The 15,705-nt window shown below is 35.6% G+C and overlaps 1 protein-coding gene across 1 annotated transcript in view; it reads right to left on the reverse strand.

Annotated features, from left to right (window-relative positions):
- CCDC39 (coiled-coil domain containing 39) overlaps nucleotides 1–15,705 on the reverse strand; it is a 48,265-nt gene that overhangs the window by 23,396 nt on the left and 9,164 nt on the right. The window contains exons 4-11 of the mRNA XM_036850157.1: nucleotides 15,501–15,659; nucleotides 14,648–14,740; nucleotides 14,424–14,552; nucleotides 11,675–11,866; nucleotides 7,466–7,569; nucleotides 7,009–7,141; nucleotides 3,729–3,923; nucleotides 2,476–2,640 (exon numbers count right to left, since the gene is read on the reverse strand). Of these exons, the coding sequence (XP_036706052.1) occupies nucleotides 2,476–2,640; nucleotides 3,729–3,923; nucleotides 7,009–7,141; nucleotides 7,466–7,569; nucleotides 11,675–11,866; nucleotides 14,424–14,552; nucleotides 14,648–14,740; nucleotides 15,501–15,659 (1,170 nt within the window). The remainder of the gene's footprint in view (nucleotides 1–2,475; nucleotides 2,641–3,728; nucleotides 3,924–7,008; nucleotides 7,142–7,465; nucleotides 7,570–11,674; nucleotides 11,867–14,423; nucleotides 14,553–14,647; nucleotides 14,741–15,500; nucleotides 15,660–15,705) is intronic.

Raw genomic sequence — 15,705 nt, forward strand, 5'->3', positions numbered from 1 at the left:
AATACATACTACTAAACATGACTTACATTAAACTATATGCTCCATTAAATATTTATAATAATATAATATTATAAATCTCACCCTTCATGCTCTTATGTCTCTAATAGAATATACATGTATATTCACATAGAAGCGTTTTCATTTTTATTATCTATTGATGTTTGGGTCCAGTTTGAGTTCAATAATTCTAGGAAATATTATGTATGATTACAGTTCAAACTGAATTATTAGGTGGTTGCCATTTATGGGGAGAAATGGGAGGGTGGAGTTCAAGCTTTGGTTAAATACATGGTTCACCTTCTGGAGTTTATTATTTGATTCAACCCAAGTCTCAGAAGGTAAAAACATTAACAGTCTGAGAAAGCATAGGGTCTTGGTTAACTACAAGGTCTGGAATCAGACAGCCTTAATTATATATTAGCCATCCAATCCCAGTGGGCAGCATACTCTTCCTCAGTTTCCTCGTTTCCAAAATGGAGATGATAACAATACCTACCTACCTGGGTTGTTGTGAGGGTTAAAGAATTTACTGTCAAAGGATATGTGCAACAATGTTTGACACATGGAAATGTCTATTATTATTATTATTATTACATATATAATCACATACTGCTGGAGAGAAAAATGCTAGATCAGATCTAATTCCACTGAATGAATAAATGGGTCATACATACTCAGAGATTAGTTTTCTAGCTTTATACCAGTTTGTATCCTCCCTCCCACTCAGAACCAGAACAAGGTTTGTTCCCTTTGTCCCCCTTAGTCCCTCTTAGGGGACATAAAGCAAAAAGTTTCTATTGCCAAGATCTGTCTCCCTTCTCTCTCTCTCCTCCTCTGTCCCTTCCTTCCTCCCTCCCCTGCCCTTCTCACTGCCTGTATTTCTCTGAACTATCAGGACTTAAGACTGAAGCAAGACATTAAGAATTTTTTTTCACATAAAGATGTGATTTCATAAAATTAACTTTTAGAATGAAATTTTTAATTTAAGGCAGTTTTCAACCAGAAGAAATTTGTCTCTACTATTCAAAATAAGAGATGGAGTGGCATGGGAAAGAGAATGCAGAATGACTTTACAATCTAATGCTACTATTGAGAAGAGAAAACCTTCATTAGAAGGTTAACTAGCTTTAATATCTTTAAAAACTCACTTGCATTTCTATTAATTTGTTTACCTCTCTGTCAAAACCAGCTGGGATAGGCATAAGTACTAGCCTACTGCATAATGGACAGAGCCCCAGGGTAGCTAAAAGGGAGAACACTAGAACCATCCTCACACAGGAAAACAGACACAATTCAGGCTAGGGTCAAAAAACATGTCCAGATACAAATGTCACCCTCCTATTATTCTGTAGCACTAATATTCTCATATTCTATGTAATTAAAACAATACCATTTATTGAGTACCTACTAAAAGCACTGTGTTAAGACATACATTGCTTCTAATTCTCCCAAATGCCCTTAAATAATATTAAATATTGTTTTCCATTTTAAAATGAGTAAACTAGGACTCAGAAAAGTTAAAATAGCAGTTAGTGGTGTAACCTTGGCATTCAAAACCGGTTCTGCTCTTTTCCACTAAACCAAGGAAACAGTCTTTTAAAAATTTAATCAGGCTACAAACCACTCCAAACCAATATTTTGTCATGTTAATTTTTTTTCCCCCTAATTTAAAAAAGTAGTAGCTCCCTTTCACCTTTGTAGCCCTTAAGGAATTCAGGGCAATTCTTCTTAAAACCACTAGAGGACACTCATCACTAGCCTTTCCAGCTGTTTAACATTTAAAACCTTTGGAGTTCTCCCCCTATTCAGGTCCATGTTTTCACTCCTTCACTCTTACTTCCCAGTTAAACTTTAACATAGGTTTTATATTACATAGGTTCCCCTAACACAGGTTTTATATTACCATAAACATTAAAGTACCTAAAGATGAAGAACATTTTTACCATATTAACAAAATTGAGTCATCTGAAATATGTAACTAAGTAAATATTTGAATAACAATAGATGACCCATAAAAGAGCAGCTTCTTTTAGATGCCACTTCAGAGATAAAAAGCAATCAAGTTATTATGGCAGATACATAATAGAAAACTGGAATTTATCAATTTTTTAAATCATGTACTATTTAAGACTATTTTTAAGTCACATGGACCACGGATCAAATCCTAGCTGTAATCATGGACAAGTTACTTAATCTGTAAAACAAGTATTAATATCTTCATCACAAGACATTTATAAGGATTAAATGAAATAAAATACTAAAGGCATATACTTAGCATACAGTAAATGCATAATCAATGGTAATGTTACATTCTCATAGTCAGTATAGAAATATAAGCATTAGCTCATACATTTGTTATATATATGGGTAGCTTGGCAATTATCCTATCCAAAGTCAAGTCTTAGGAACATGTTGACTTAAAACAAAATGATGACTAGGATATTTGAAGCATAAAAAGTATTTTAGCTAAGTTACATGAAGCTTCTTGATCTGTGTTTCCAAAAGGTTAAATGTAGATTTTTTCTCTTCCAATGTCTTTTGAAGTTCAACAGTTTTTGCTTCAAGGGTTTGTTTTTCTTCTGAGTTAATTTCTCCCTTTAACCGTGACATTCGGCGTTCCACTTGTTGAATGTAGAAATCCTGTTACAGGTTTTAAAGATAAGTTAGTAAGGAGAAACAGTTAAAACAATTTCTATAAATGCAAAAACACTGTAAATACTTTCTTATGAATTTGGCCTGATGTCACCATTTACTAAAGTCACTTTCACCCTTCAGTGATTTATAGGATGAAATCTTTCTTACTGTAAGGGGAGAAAGAGCAAACTATTCTTCAACAACCAGAGTATGTGATAGTATCACAGAACTAATCTTCTGAAAATATAATAAAGCAGCTAGGTGGTCATTTATCATACTCCTATTATGGAACATCAGTAAATCCACTGGATTTACATGGACATGGATTTTTTGAGGGTGCATTTTCTAAGGAGTACAAAAAAAGAGTCACAAATTGTTAGCCATGAAAGTCTCAAATATGATGAACTTCTAAAGAATTATTTTGAAAATTATACTTTAGCATCTGTAATTTTGAGAAACTAAGAACATATTAGATGGGGAAATTAAGATGTAGAGAGGGAGGACATTAAGAAATTAACATAAGACAGAATATATAAATAGAACAAAAAAGGAAAAAATTTAAAAATATTTTTTCGTCCAGGGGTGGGGGTGGGGATGGGGATGCCGATGTTTGCACAACATACAGTCTTAGGGGTTTGGGGGGTTTTTTTGTTTGTCTGTTTGGTCACGCTGTGTGGCATGCAGGATCTTAGTGCCCTGACCAGGGATTGAACCTGGACCTCCTGCAGTAGAAGCATGGAGTCTTAACCGTTGGACTGACAGGGAATTCCCAACATACAGTTTTTCTAGGTTTCAGACATCCCATTCCTTGTTTTGTTTTACTCCAGGTCCAGTTGCTCCAGGTTCCTTTAAAGCATGGTCTCCCTCACTAGAGCTGTCGATCCTCTTCTCCATTTATTTCAGATCAAGAAAAAAATAGCTTTTAAGGCCCCCTCACCCTTCACTGACCTAACATGATATCCCATCTTCAGCATCTGTCTATCCCCCCACCCCAAGAGTTCTTAGAAATCTTTGTTTTCTTAGGATACTGCAGTATCTTGACCATCACAAATATAACAAATCAATATGAAGACATTCATAAGAGTAACATCTACCTGACTGTACATAATTTCTTGCTGCTGTAAGGTTTCAAAGTCCAGTTTATGTAACTGATGGTTGAGGTGCTTTAGAGAAGAACGGGTTCCTTCAATTTCAGATACAACAGCTTTTTCTTTCATTGTCTCAGTCTGTAATTCCTGAACTTTCTTAAATAGCACATCCTTCACTATGTTCAACTGAACTTCTACTTCCTGATAATAAGAATAACAATGATTAATGAAATATAATACCTTGTAATGTTTTATTGCATGAATATTATAATTGGGGGGGTCATAAATGAACCCTCATTTTCGCCCTTAAGAATATAAAGCCCTTCCCACAGTTTCAACAAATCCCCAACATTGCTTGTAGTCTACTCTAGTCTAGTAGACTAGATAGTAGTTTTCTATTCCTGTGTCATGACCTTGATCTGTCATCTTAATTCTATCCTATGTCACCTTAGCCTTAGAACTTGACCATTCCACTGGTTTCCTTAGAACATAAAATATACTGAAGACACACAGCTTCTAAGCTCATAAAGTTTACTAAAGTCTTGAGAGTGTTAAGGGAAGAAATCTCCCACCTTCTTTTTGGCACTATCCAGTGGTGAGCAGATAAATGTTTAACCATCAGCTTTCTAGTAGATGGGAGGTTACGGGGAAGAGGCTGATTTCTATGATTATTTTATTCCCACTATGGCCAATTTCAAGCTACTAACATGATTCCTCTAAATGCAGAGCTAGGAAGAGATATGCCATAGCAGACCATTATGCAGTATATCTACTAGACGGATATAACAGATGTTAATAGTCTTAAGTAACCTTAAAAGCATAGATAACAGTAAAATGCAGTAAAATAATTTGGAAGTGATATGTGCTGAGTACATATTACTTTTATTTTTAATATAATTTATTTAATTGTAAGTCTATATAATTTGATTTTTAATAGTAGCTATGTTTAGCAGCTGACGTAAAAAATTCCAGAAAATTTAACTATCAGCTCTTGTGAGCTGGTGAGCGCTGGCCCCAACACACTACTGGCACCATCACTATCCCTTACTCACACCTTGCCTGCAGTTGACTTGCCTACATGTGCAGCCCTCTAGGAAATAGAAACCAGTACCCCATTCCCACTTCTCCTTTCTCAGGAGGCAGGTCCGTCTTGATCTCACAGTGTCACATCAATGTATTCTAGGTTTCAAACAGATCTCCCATGCCAAGATATATTGAAAGCTCTCATTTTAAAATGTTGAAATAATTTCCCTCTGTGCTCTTATACCCAGATAAGCATATTTCCCTTTGGCATCCAATGAACCTCAATATGAAACAAAAGAAGTCTGACTGGCACATTTAAATTTTCACAAATCAAGAAATATAATCTGATATAACCTTATAAAATACATTATTTTTCATATAATAGACAATTTTCACTGGGTTTAAGACCTTCTGAGACTGCTTGGCAGAGTTTTAAAGTCAGTGCTTGGTGGTGAATAACACAGCAAAATATATAGAGTTGAGATTTTTTTCAAACAAACAAAAAACCCCAATAACTACAAAAACCAAGATTATGAACCCAGCCCTGCTACAGCACAATCAGTACACATGCTGCCAATCTTACTGTTTTCTAATTCAGCTAATTTCTTTAAAAATATCACTAGTTTTTAATTATGTCTTCAGAAGGTGTATTTCATATAAACTTCACAGTCTTTACAGACTTCTAATAAGTTCTAATACTACCTCGTTCCATGTACTACAGAAAATCATGCTCTTAGGGGGAAAAAAACCCACAACTTTTTTTTTTTAATAATGTTGTATGATTTGGACTCAAATGCCACTCAAGTCAAGATTGTTGCATGACTTCACTACTCAGGAATTTTAAACATACAACAGCACACTGAGGAAGCTGGATTCTATCCAAATATAAATGAAACCATGCTTGATATAAGCCTCAGCAAATGGGGTATTTTACCACCACCTTCAGCTACCCCTCCTCTTCCCCCATCAAAAAAAAGAGTAAAAGCAGAAAGTAGTGCCTACAGTGATAGGTCACACAAATCATTTTGAAGTTTTCAAAGAGGGAACGGTGAACCAGCCTTTTCCAGTTCCTCAAAAATCGGCTTTAATTCTACCAGAATGCCAAAGAGGTTAAGGTAGAAGGGGTATGCCAGTGAAGTTAGTAAAAGTGTTAGCATTTAAAAGCCTGTTTACCAATAAATGGTGCCAGACTGGAAGAGGTTAAAGAGATAGCAGATGATGAAGAAATACATGCAATGAACGTAGACCACTGGGGGGAACTTGATCACAAACAAACAAAAAAGATGATAATCAGGTGGAAATAAGTTGTAAAACACGGGCATTTTTCAAGATGCATTTGCAATATAAGAACATATATACAGGGACTTCCCTGGTGGCGCAGTGGTTAAGAATCCACCTGCCAGTGCAGGGACACATGGGTTTGATCCCTGGTCCGGGAAGATCCCACATGCTGTGGAGCAACTAAGCCTGTGCGCCACAACTACTGAGCCTGTGCTCTAGAGCCCACGAGCCACAACTACTGCAGCCCGTGTGCCTAGAGCCCGTGCTCCACAGCAAGAGAAGCCACTGCAATCAGAAACCCGAGCACCGCAACGAAGAGTAGCCCCTGCTCGCAGCAACTAGAGAAAGCCCGCGTGCAGCAACAAAGACCCAATGCAGCAAAAAAAAAAAAAAACAAAAACATGTATACGAATGGCAAACAGGGACAGGGACACAGTAGGCATTGAGAAGACATGGAATTTAAGATAGAAGGGCTATATCTTTAAAAGAAGACAAAGTTAAATGCTGAAAGTGAAGCAAATGGAGAATTAGGAGCTGAAGATAAAAAGAGGTCCAACAACTCAACAATCTAATTACAAATGCAATCACCCCAGAAATCAGAGCCTCTTAGAAGACCTCCTTCCTCTGATCTCAAGAGTCTAATTTATTCACTATTGCTAAATTTGCTGTGATTTTTTTTAAATTTATTTATTTTTGGCTGCGTTGGGTCTTCTTTGTAGTGCACAGGCTTCTCATTGCAGTGGCTTCTCTTGCTGCAGAGCACCGGCTCTAGGTACGCAAGCTTCAGTAGTTGTGGCTCACGGGCTCTAGAGCGCAGGCTCAGTAGTTGTGGCGCACGGGCTTAGCTGCTCCACGGCACGTGGGATTTTCCCGGACCAGGGCTCGAACCCGTGTCCCCTGAATTGGTAGGCGGATTCTTAACCGCTGTGCCACCAGGGAAGCCCTGCTGTGATTTTTTTTAAAAAACCAAAACTAAACTTACTTTCGCACCTCTTTCTTCTTCCCTTAGCATGTCTTCCAAGTTGGTAGCTTTCTCCTCTACAGATGTAGTTTTCTCAGTTATCTGCTTTAATTTTTTTCTTACAATCTGATTATGATTTTTAATTTTGTGTAACCTATAGAGAATTTATAAGGAAAAAATAGAAAACATGTCTAAAAGATATTTAATGCAAACAAATAAGGAACAGTTTATCCTAAGGTTTCTTCATATAACTTGAAAGTTTCTTTTGCCATAAATCTTTTTATTACCAATGTGTATTTAATAAACCATAAAAATATTGCTCCTAAGCCTTTGTAATGAAAAACCCAGGAAAATTTTTTTAAGTTTAATAATTTAGTAGTTATAATTTTACAGTTATTTAACCAAAAAATCAAATATTCAATAATTTTTCTAGAAATAGTCAAAAACTATAAACATATTTAAATACCTTTTTTCTTACCTTGTTGTTTCTTCATTAATGTCCTTCTTTATTTTGGAAATATTTTTCCTCAGAGCTTCTAAATCACTGGAACTTCTATTCACAGTGGCTTTTAAAGAATCCAGCTATTTATTAGTTAACAGAGAGAAATTATATATTTACTCTATATCTTATAAATTAATATCATTTCTGAGAAGTTCTACTATGAACACATTAATTTCTAACCTACATCACAACCACAAACATAATAACCATGTTGCTGTAATACATACTTAACAATTTTTCTTTTTGATCTGATATTAAATTTTAAATAACTTGCAAATCCTGGCATATTATAGAGACCTACATATATGAGTTAAAAGTGCATAGAACAAAAGCTTCACAACATTGTATTTGGCAATGATTTCTTCGATGTGACACCAGAGGCACAGGCAACAAAAGAAAAAGTAGACAAATTGGACTTCGTTAAATTAAAAACTTTTGTACAACAAAAACAATAACAACAGAGCAAAACGGCAACCCAAAGAATGGGAGAAAATATTTGCAAATTATATATCTGATAAGGGATTAACATCCAGAATATATAGAGAACTTCTAAAACTCAACAACAACAACAACAAAAACACAGCCTGACTCAAAAATGGGCAAAGACCTTGAATAGATATTTCTCTAAAGAAGAGATGCAAAAGGCAAATAGCACATGAAAAGACATTCAACATCATTAATCATTAGGGAAATGCAAATCAAAACTACAGTGAAATACTACCTCACACCAATTAATATAGCTACTATCAAAAAACCCCAAAATAACAAGTATGGACAAGGACGTGGAGAAATTGGAACCCTTGTGCACTGTTAGTGGGAATGTAAAATGGTACAGCCACTGTGGAAAACAGTATGGCAGTTCCTCAAGTAATTAAAAATATAATTACAATATGATCAGCAATTCTGAAATAATTGTTCCCCCATGTTCACAGCAGCATTATTCATAATAGCTAAAACATGGAAGCAACCCAAGGCCATTGACAGATGAATGGATAAGCAAAATGTGGTATATACACACAATAGAATACTATTCAGCCTTAAAAAGGAACAAAATTTTGACATATACTATAACAGGGATGACCCTTGAGGACATTATGCTAAGTAAAATAAGTGAAATAGGCCAGTCACAAAAAGACAAATACTTTATGATTGCATTTATATGAGGCACTTAGAGTAGTCAAAATCACAGAGACAGAATGTAGAATGGTGGTTTCCAGGGGCTGGGAGGAAGGGGAAATGGGAAATTATTGTTTAATGGGTACAGAGTTTCAGCTTTACAAGAAAAGAGTTATGAAGATGGGTGATGGTGATGGTTGTAAAACATTAGGAATGTATTTAATACCACTGTATACCTGAAAACAGTTAAGATGGTAAATGTGTGTTATATTATATGTATTTCACCACAATAAAAAAATTTTGAGGAAAAAAAAAGAAGTACTCTTATATGCTACAGCTTGTATGAACCTTGAAAGCATTATGTAAGTAAAAGAATCATGACACAAAATGCACCATATTGTATGATGTCCAAAATAGGCAAATCATAGAGACAGAAAGTAGATCAGGAGTTGCCAGGGCCTGGTAGGAGGGGAGAAAGGAAAGTGATTGCTAATGGGTATGGGATTTCTTTTTGTAAGACAAAAATATTCTAAAATTAGATAGTGGTAATGGTTTCACAACTCTGTGAAATACTAAAAACCATTGAATTGTACACTTCAAAAGGGTGTATTTGATATGTGAATTTTATTTCAATAAGCAAATGATAAATGAATGAATACCTGCATTCTTTTCTGCAATTGGTTTAAACTTTAAAAATTTTGAGAATGAGCTATTAGCAGTGACATTTAATTTATGCAAGAAATTCACTTATTTTACTTTTTCAAGATCTTAATTATTCTCTTCAGACAGAAAAAAAATCTTTCCTTCTGAAGCAACTGACAAAGGATTAATCTCCAAGATTTACAAGCAGCTCATGCAGCTCAATAACAAAAAAACGAACAACCCAATCCAAAAATGGGCAGAAGACCTAAATAGACATTTCTCCAAAGAAGATATACAGATGGCCTACAGACACATGAAAGAATGCTCAACATCATTAATCATTAGAGAAATGCAAATCAAAACTACAATGAGATATCATCTCACACCGGTCAGAATGGCCATCATCAAAAAATCTAGAAACAATAAATGCTGGAGAGGGTGTGGAGGAAAGGGAACACTCTTGCACTGTTGGTGGGAATGTAAATTGATACAGCCACTATGGAGAACAGTATGGAGGTTCCTTAAAAAACTACAAATAGAACTACCATACGACCCAGCAATCCCACTACTGGGTATATACCCTGAGAAAACCATAGGTCAAAAAGTGTCATGTACCACAATGTTCATTGCAGCTCTATTTACAATAGCCAGGACCTGGAAGCAACCTAAATGTCCATCGACAGATGAATGGATAAAGAAGATGTGGCACATATATACAATGGAATATTACTCAGCCATAAAAAGAAATGAAATGGAGGTATTTGTAATGAGGTGGATGGAGTTAGAGTCTGTCATACAGAGTGAAGTAAGTCAGAAAGAGAAAAACAAATACAGTATGCTAACACATATATACGGAATCTAAGGAAAAAAAAAAAAGGCCATGAAGAACCTAGTGGCAAGACGGGAATAAAGACACAGACCTACTAGAGAATGGACTTGAGGATATGGGGAGGGGGTGGGGTGAGATGGGACAGGGTAAGAGAGTGTCATGGACATATATACACTACCAAATGTAAAATAGATAGCTAGTGGGAAGCAGCCACATAGCACAGGGAGATCAGCCCGGTGCTTTGTGACCACCTAGAGGGGTGGGATGGGGAGGGTGGGAGGGAGGGAGATGCAAGAGGGAAGAGAAATGGGAACATATTGTATATGTATAACTGATTCACTTTGTTATAAAGCAGAAGCTAACACACTATTGTAAGGCAATTATACTTCAATAAAGATGTTTAAAAAAAAAAAAAAAAAAATCTTTCCTTCTTTATCAAGAATATAAAGTATAACAACTTATAGAATAAAATGCTCTGCAATATTCCAATTTCCCACCCAAATAGCAGTAACTTCAGATAACATGGCCTCAAGGCACAAATTTCATAAAGATCACTTTATTGCTAACTAAGGGGATTGCTAACTCTCCCTATGGAATAATCTAGTTGGCATGTATGCTCAAAAAAAGAAAAGAACAAAGCAGGAGAATTTTATTCTCTCTTAGTCTGTTTAAAGACATTATACCACTACATTGTCCCACTACCACACTGACATATTTTCCCTTAACAAGGTAAGAAACTGAACTTCAGCAGGTAGTTCCACCTAGAATTTGAGAGTTAAAACCACCATACAGGGGCTTCCCTGGTGGCGCAGTGGTTGAGAATCTGCCTGCCAATGCAGGGGACGCGGGTTCGGGCCCTGGTCTGGGAGGATCCCACGTGCCGCGGAGCAACTAGGCCCGTGAGCCACAATTACTGAGCCTGCACATATGGAGCCTGTGCTCGGCAATGAGAGGGGCCGCGATAGTGAGAGGCCCGCGCACCGCGATGAAGAGTGGCCCCCGCACCGCAATGAAGAGTGGCCCCCGCACCGCGATGAAGAGTGGCCCCCGCTTGCCACAACTGGAGAAAGCCCTCGCACAGAAACGAAGACCCAACAAAGCCATACATACATACATACATACATACAGAAAAAGAATGTAAGCAGACAAGAATAGCATTAAAAAAATTTAAAAAAAAAAAAAAAAAAAAAAAACCACCATACACATGTAGCACTGGAAGGACACTTCAAGTTATCACCGATGTCAATAATTCATCTTCACATTTGCTCATTTGTCGGTTATCTTATAATTATGATTTCCAGCCTAGACCCTTCAGAAGCCTTTTGCCTTGGGTCACTTACAGAACACCATGTGTGACAGTCAAGTTGGGCACTGCACAACTCCAAGGGGAGCCCTTCACACCACCTGTGATATGACTGACAGCCCCCTGTTGCCTTCATCCAAGCAAGGTCTCATTAGAGTATCCTAAAAGTGCCACAACATGAAGGGATGTAACAAAAAGAACTAGAAGGCAGTTTCTTAATCAAAGGAAAGGCTTTATGCTTATTTGTATAGTAATTTGTTATAAACACACAAACCAGTCTTTTTAGTTGACATACCTCATCCTTCAGCTGAATTCGATTAGTTTCATGACATTGATATTCCGTTCTACATTTTAAAACTTCACGATCAGCAACAGAAATTTTTTTCTCATACTCTGTGTTATTCCCAATCTCACTTTCCAAAAACTTGATCTTTTCCTTAACCAAATTTTCTTTTTCTCTTATTTCCTGCTTTATCTTTGCTAATGCCTAGGATTTAAAATACATGTTAAATATATATTTAATATAACAAACAAAACTAAAACTAAAAGGAATTTAGTTTTTCTATAGCATTTGTTTTACCAAAACTTAAGAAAATGTTTTTTAAAGAGAGACTAATTTATATGAATAAAATAAAATATTAATATGCCACACACTAATATCTATAAGCTCGTTTTTTAAAGATCTCTGTATTTTATTTCATCCATCTGGTACTTTGCTAAAGGGATGAGAAAAATGTCAATCTTTCCTCAACAAAAGGTGACATGTAAAAAAATATAACAGTATTGAATAGTTTTCACACAGAAAGTTGGATTTCAATGAAATTTTCCAAGTATTTCACAAGACCAGTTTTTTTCATTTTTTGAGAATATTATTTTTGTTATTGGTTTCAGTAGGAATGTCTTCACGCAGGCTTTTTGCTAGTCTTGGGGATACAAAATAACTAGAATATACAACGTAGTGACTGAGGTATGGACAAAGTATTAATACTATGGGAGCAAAGAGATAATGAAGTCTACCCAAGAGAAATCATTAAAAGGCTTTACCTAAGAGCCTTCATTTGAATTGGGCCTAAAAAGATAAATGGGGATGCATAAATACTCTAACATGGTTAAGGTGCAGGGTGGGAGGGCGGGGATGGAATGGGGACATAATAGGAAAGGGTGGAGGCAGATGATAGGGATTAGGCTGGAAAGGTAGAGGTTAAGGCCAAATGGTGAAGAATTCAATTTTTCAATTGCCATGTTAAAAAGGGTCAGCTTTTAAGCAACATGGAATAAAGATTTTAGAGCTGGGGAGTAAAAAGATCATATGTGGTTTTTACGGGTGATTCTGATGGCAATATGTTAACTGAATTGGAGGGAGAAGCAAAATTTACCCTAAAATATATTTCTTCCAAGTTTTCTGGAATAGGGTCCCATTAAACAACTAATCCCAGGAGATTGGGTCAGGGGAGAGTATGTGTTCTAAAATCGTAAGTTTTAGAAATGCTGCATTGTACATATTAGCATATTAAATCAATATATATCTGAGATTCACTGCATTTTAAAAAACATTTTAAATTTGTTTAATCTAGTATTCCCATCTATATAACAATTAATATTCTATAATTGTAACATTCCATATATCTACTATGTTCATTCAACCTTAGGAGGTCAAAACTTCCTAAGTTTATATGTGTCAAATGATTATTCTAGAATTTCTTGCCTTATATTAATTTTTCTACCACTTAATCAGATGCTTTAATTCCTACTTCAGCGTTCACATTTTTTAACAGGGCAATTTATTCACAGTTAAGTTTTCATACAGGTGATGCCACAGAAATCAGAAATACCACAAATTGAGAGCCAGTTGTTAAACACTTAGAAGCATCCCAGTACCTATGGAATCACTTCTTGTTTCCCTCCCTAGTCTTTTTCAATACATACAGCCAGGAAATGTCACCCCATAAATAAGGAACCACTGAGGATATGACCAGAGAGCTACAAGCTGTGGATTCTGCCAAATCAGCAGGCTGAGTCAATTTAGCTGCAGGGTTGTATGACAATTTGATTATGGACCTGCAGTCTTAGATCTGACACATTTGATTTACACAGAGGAAGCAGTCAGGACTTGATGTTTGAAAGTAGTATGAAGCCAAGAAAGAGAAACCAACATCAGCATTAAGAAATAAGAGGAACTCATAGTTAAGATTGGGTCTCCCAAGTCCCTCCTTAGGGAGGCATAGGCCATTTTGTTGACAAAATGTTGATTACTTACAGAAGTTTAAAATAAAGAAATCACATTTTACATATAAGTTACATATAACAAGTAAACCACATCCAGATATCAGAGTTCCAAACTCCCAGTGACCTGAGCTGCTTGCTAATGCCTTTCCATGGAGTATATTCAGAATGGAAGTTCGCCCATTTTCTCATCTGCCTTCTTTCCTCCTCAATTCTTTCTCCTTCCCAACTTTCCGTCATCTTCCCATTTTCACTCACCACTATTTTACCCCTTAATGATTTCCCAAAAAAGTTCTCCTAAATTACCTCTGAAAGTAGCAAAAGATAACACTAGGTCTGTGTTTAATCAGTGTGGTGTTCCTCCACTTTTGAGCTTTCACCCCATCATGGGTACCTCAGTTTCAAAAGGGAAAATTTATTGCAGTCCTTCTTTCTTGGCTATCCATGAGGCTCCTTTCCCTACACCTTTGATTAGCACACAAATAGCACACATGTTAAATCCAAGGCACCTTGGACAACCATGTATAAGTCAGGGCATTGGTTTTACTGCAATAACATTATCTGTTGATCTTCTCTTGTCCCACATTTCAGAGATGTCAGGATCCAGTCTTCAGCATTATATACCATAAGTAAATAATTTTCATAAAATCTCATTTCTAAATGGATACAGGGTCAGCTTTGAAAAACATTTACCAAAACTACTGAATCCTGCTACAAAAGTGACTTTCAAATAACAGTGCGATTTACATTTGAAATGAATGAGTTAAATACAAAAGAGATAAATACAGCTGAATGTTGCAAGGACCAAACAACTACTTTACCAAGGCACAGTTATCGATGTCTCGATCTCTTTTCTGCATCTGTTCTATTGTGTTCTCCCACTGTTGAATGAGTTCTTGCCTTTCATTATGAATCTTACGAAAATCTTGGGCTGCTTTATCCAATTCTAACTGTCAAATGAAGACCAAATAATATTTCTGTGAATTTAAGTGCTTTTTAAACATCACTTTGACAATTAAGAAGTAAAAATCTTTACTAAACCAACCTGTGCACTTAGAGTCTCTGCAAGTTCATTGTCAAGTACCTTTCTTCTCTGATTACATTCCACTGTCAGTCTTTCTAATTGCAGGGTCAGTGCCTATAATGTAATTACATGCAAAAATATTCATAATTATCATTTTATTAACATAAAAGCTGTTAGCCTATCTCACATTAAGTATTATTATATTATACATATTTATTTGACATCTAAAATAACTACAAAATAATATATATATTCTTTATTTTCTAGCCCCATAGTGCTGCAATGATAACCCAATTGTTTCTAAAAAGACTTTTAATACTTTTTAAAGTAAGTTAGAAAAAAGGTTAAACAATAATTTGCCATTTAAAATTATTTTAACTAATGCATGTGGTATTAATCTATTAGAAAATAGCATGTTTCATGATACTAAAATATTACCAGATTTAATTACAAGTAGATCTTTAAGTAACGGTTATAATAATATATTAAATAATCAATAGCACTATAGTCTCAAATCAGCAAAAATTATCTGTAACATTCAAACTATTACACAAAAGAAGTTAAAATACTTATACATAGTTCTACTACAAAACTTTCTTTTCTGAAATGCTTTTGAGAAACCTTCTCAATCAGGATTCTTAACCGGGAGTCCAGAGATCCCTAAATGGTCAAAGGGCTTCAGAGGATCTGTAAAACTTGCAGCAAAATTTTGTGGATATTTGAGTACAGTCATTTTTCTAGAGACAGGATAATTGGCTTTATTAGACCCAAAATGTTTAAGAACTACTTTAAAATTAGAAGTCCAATTTAGATAAAATGGTTGATATATTACAGATTCAGAGAAAATCTAACACTACGATTTATAATATCTCACCCTAATTTTATTATCATCTTGTCGTGCATACTTCTGAAGAGTGAGGGCATCACTATCTTTATGAGCCGATTCTTCCAGCCATGCCTCCAATGCTTGCTGGTCCCAGTTCATTTGACATTTCAAACCATCCAGTTTTTGAGTAGTTTTAAATATGTAATTCTAATTTCCAAAGAGAGGGGGCATGGGGAGATTACAAAACATTATT

The sequence above is a fragment of the Balaenoptera musculus genome, chromosome 4 (genome assembly GCF_009873245.2).
Source record: "Balaenoptera musculus isolate JJ_BM4_2016_0621 chromosome 4, mBalMus1.pri.v3, whole genome shotgun sequence".
In the NCBI taxonomy this organism is placed as follows: domain Eukaryota; kingdom Metazoa; phylum Chordata; class Mammalia; order Artiodactyla; family Balaenopteridae; genus Balaenoptera; species Balaenoptera musculus.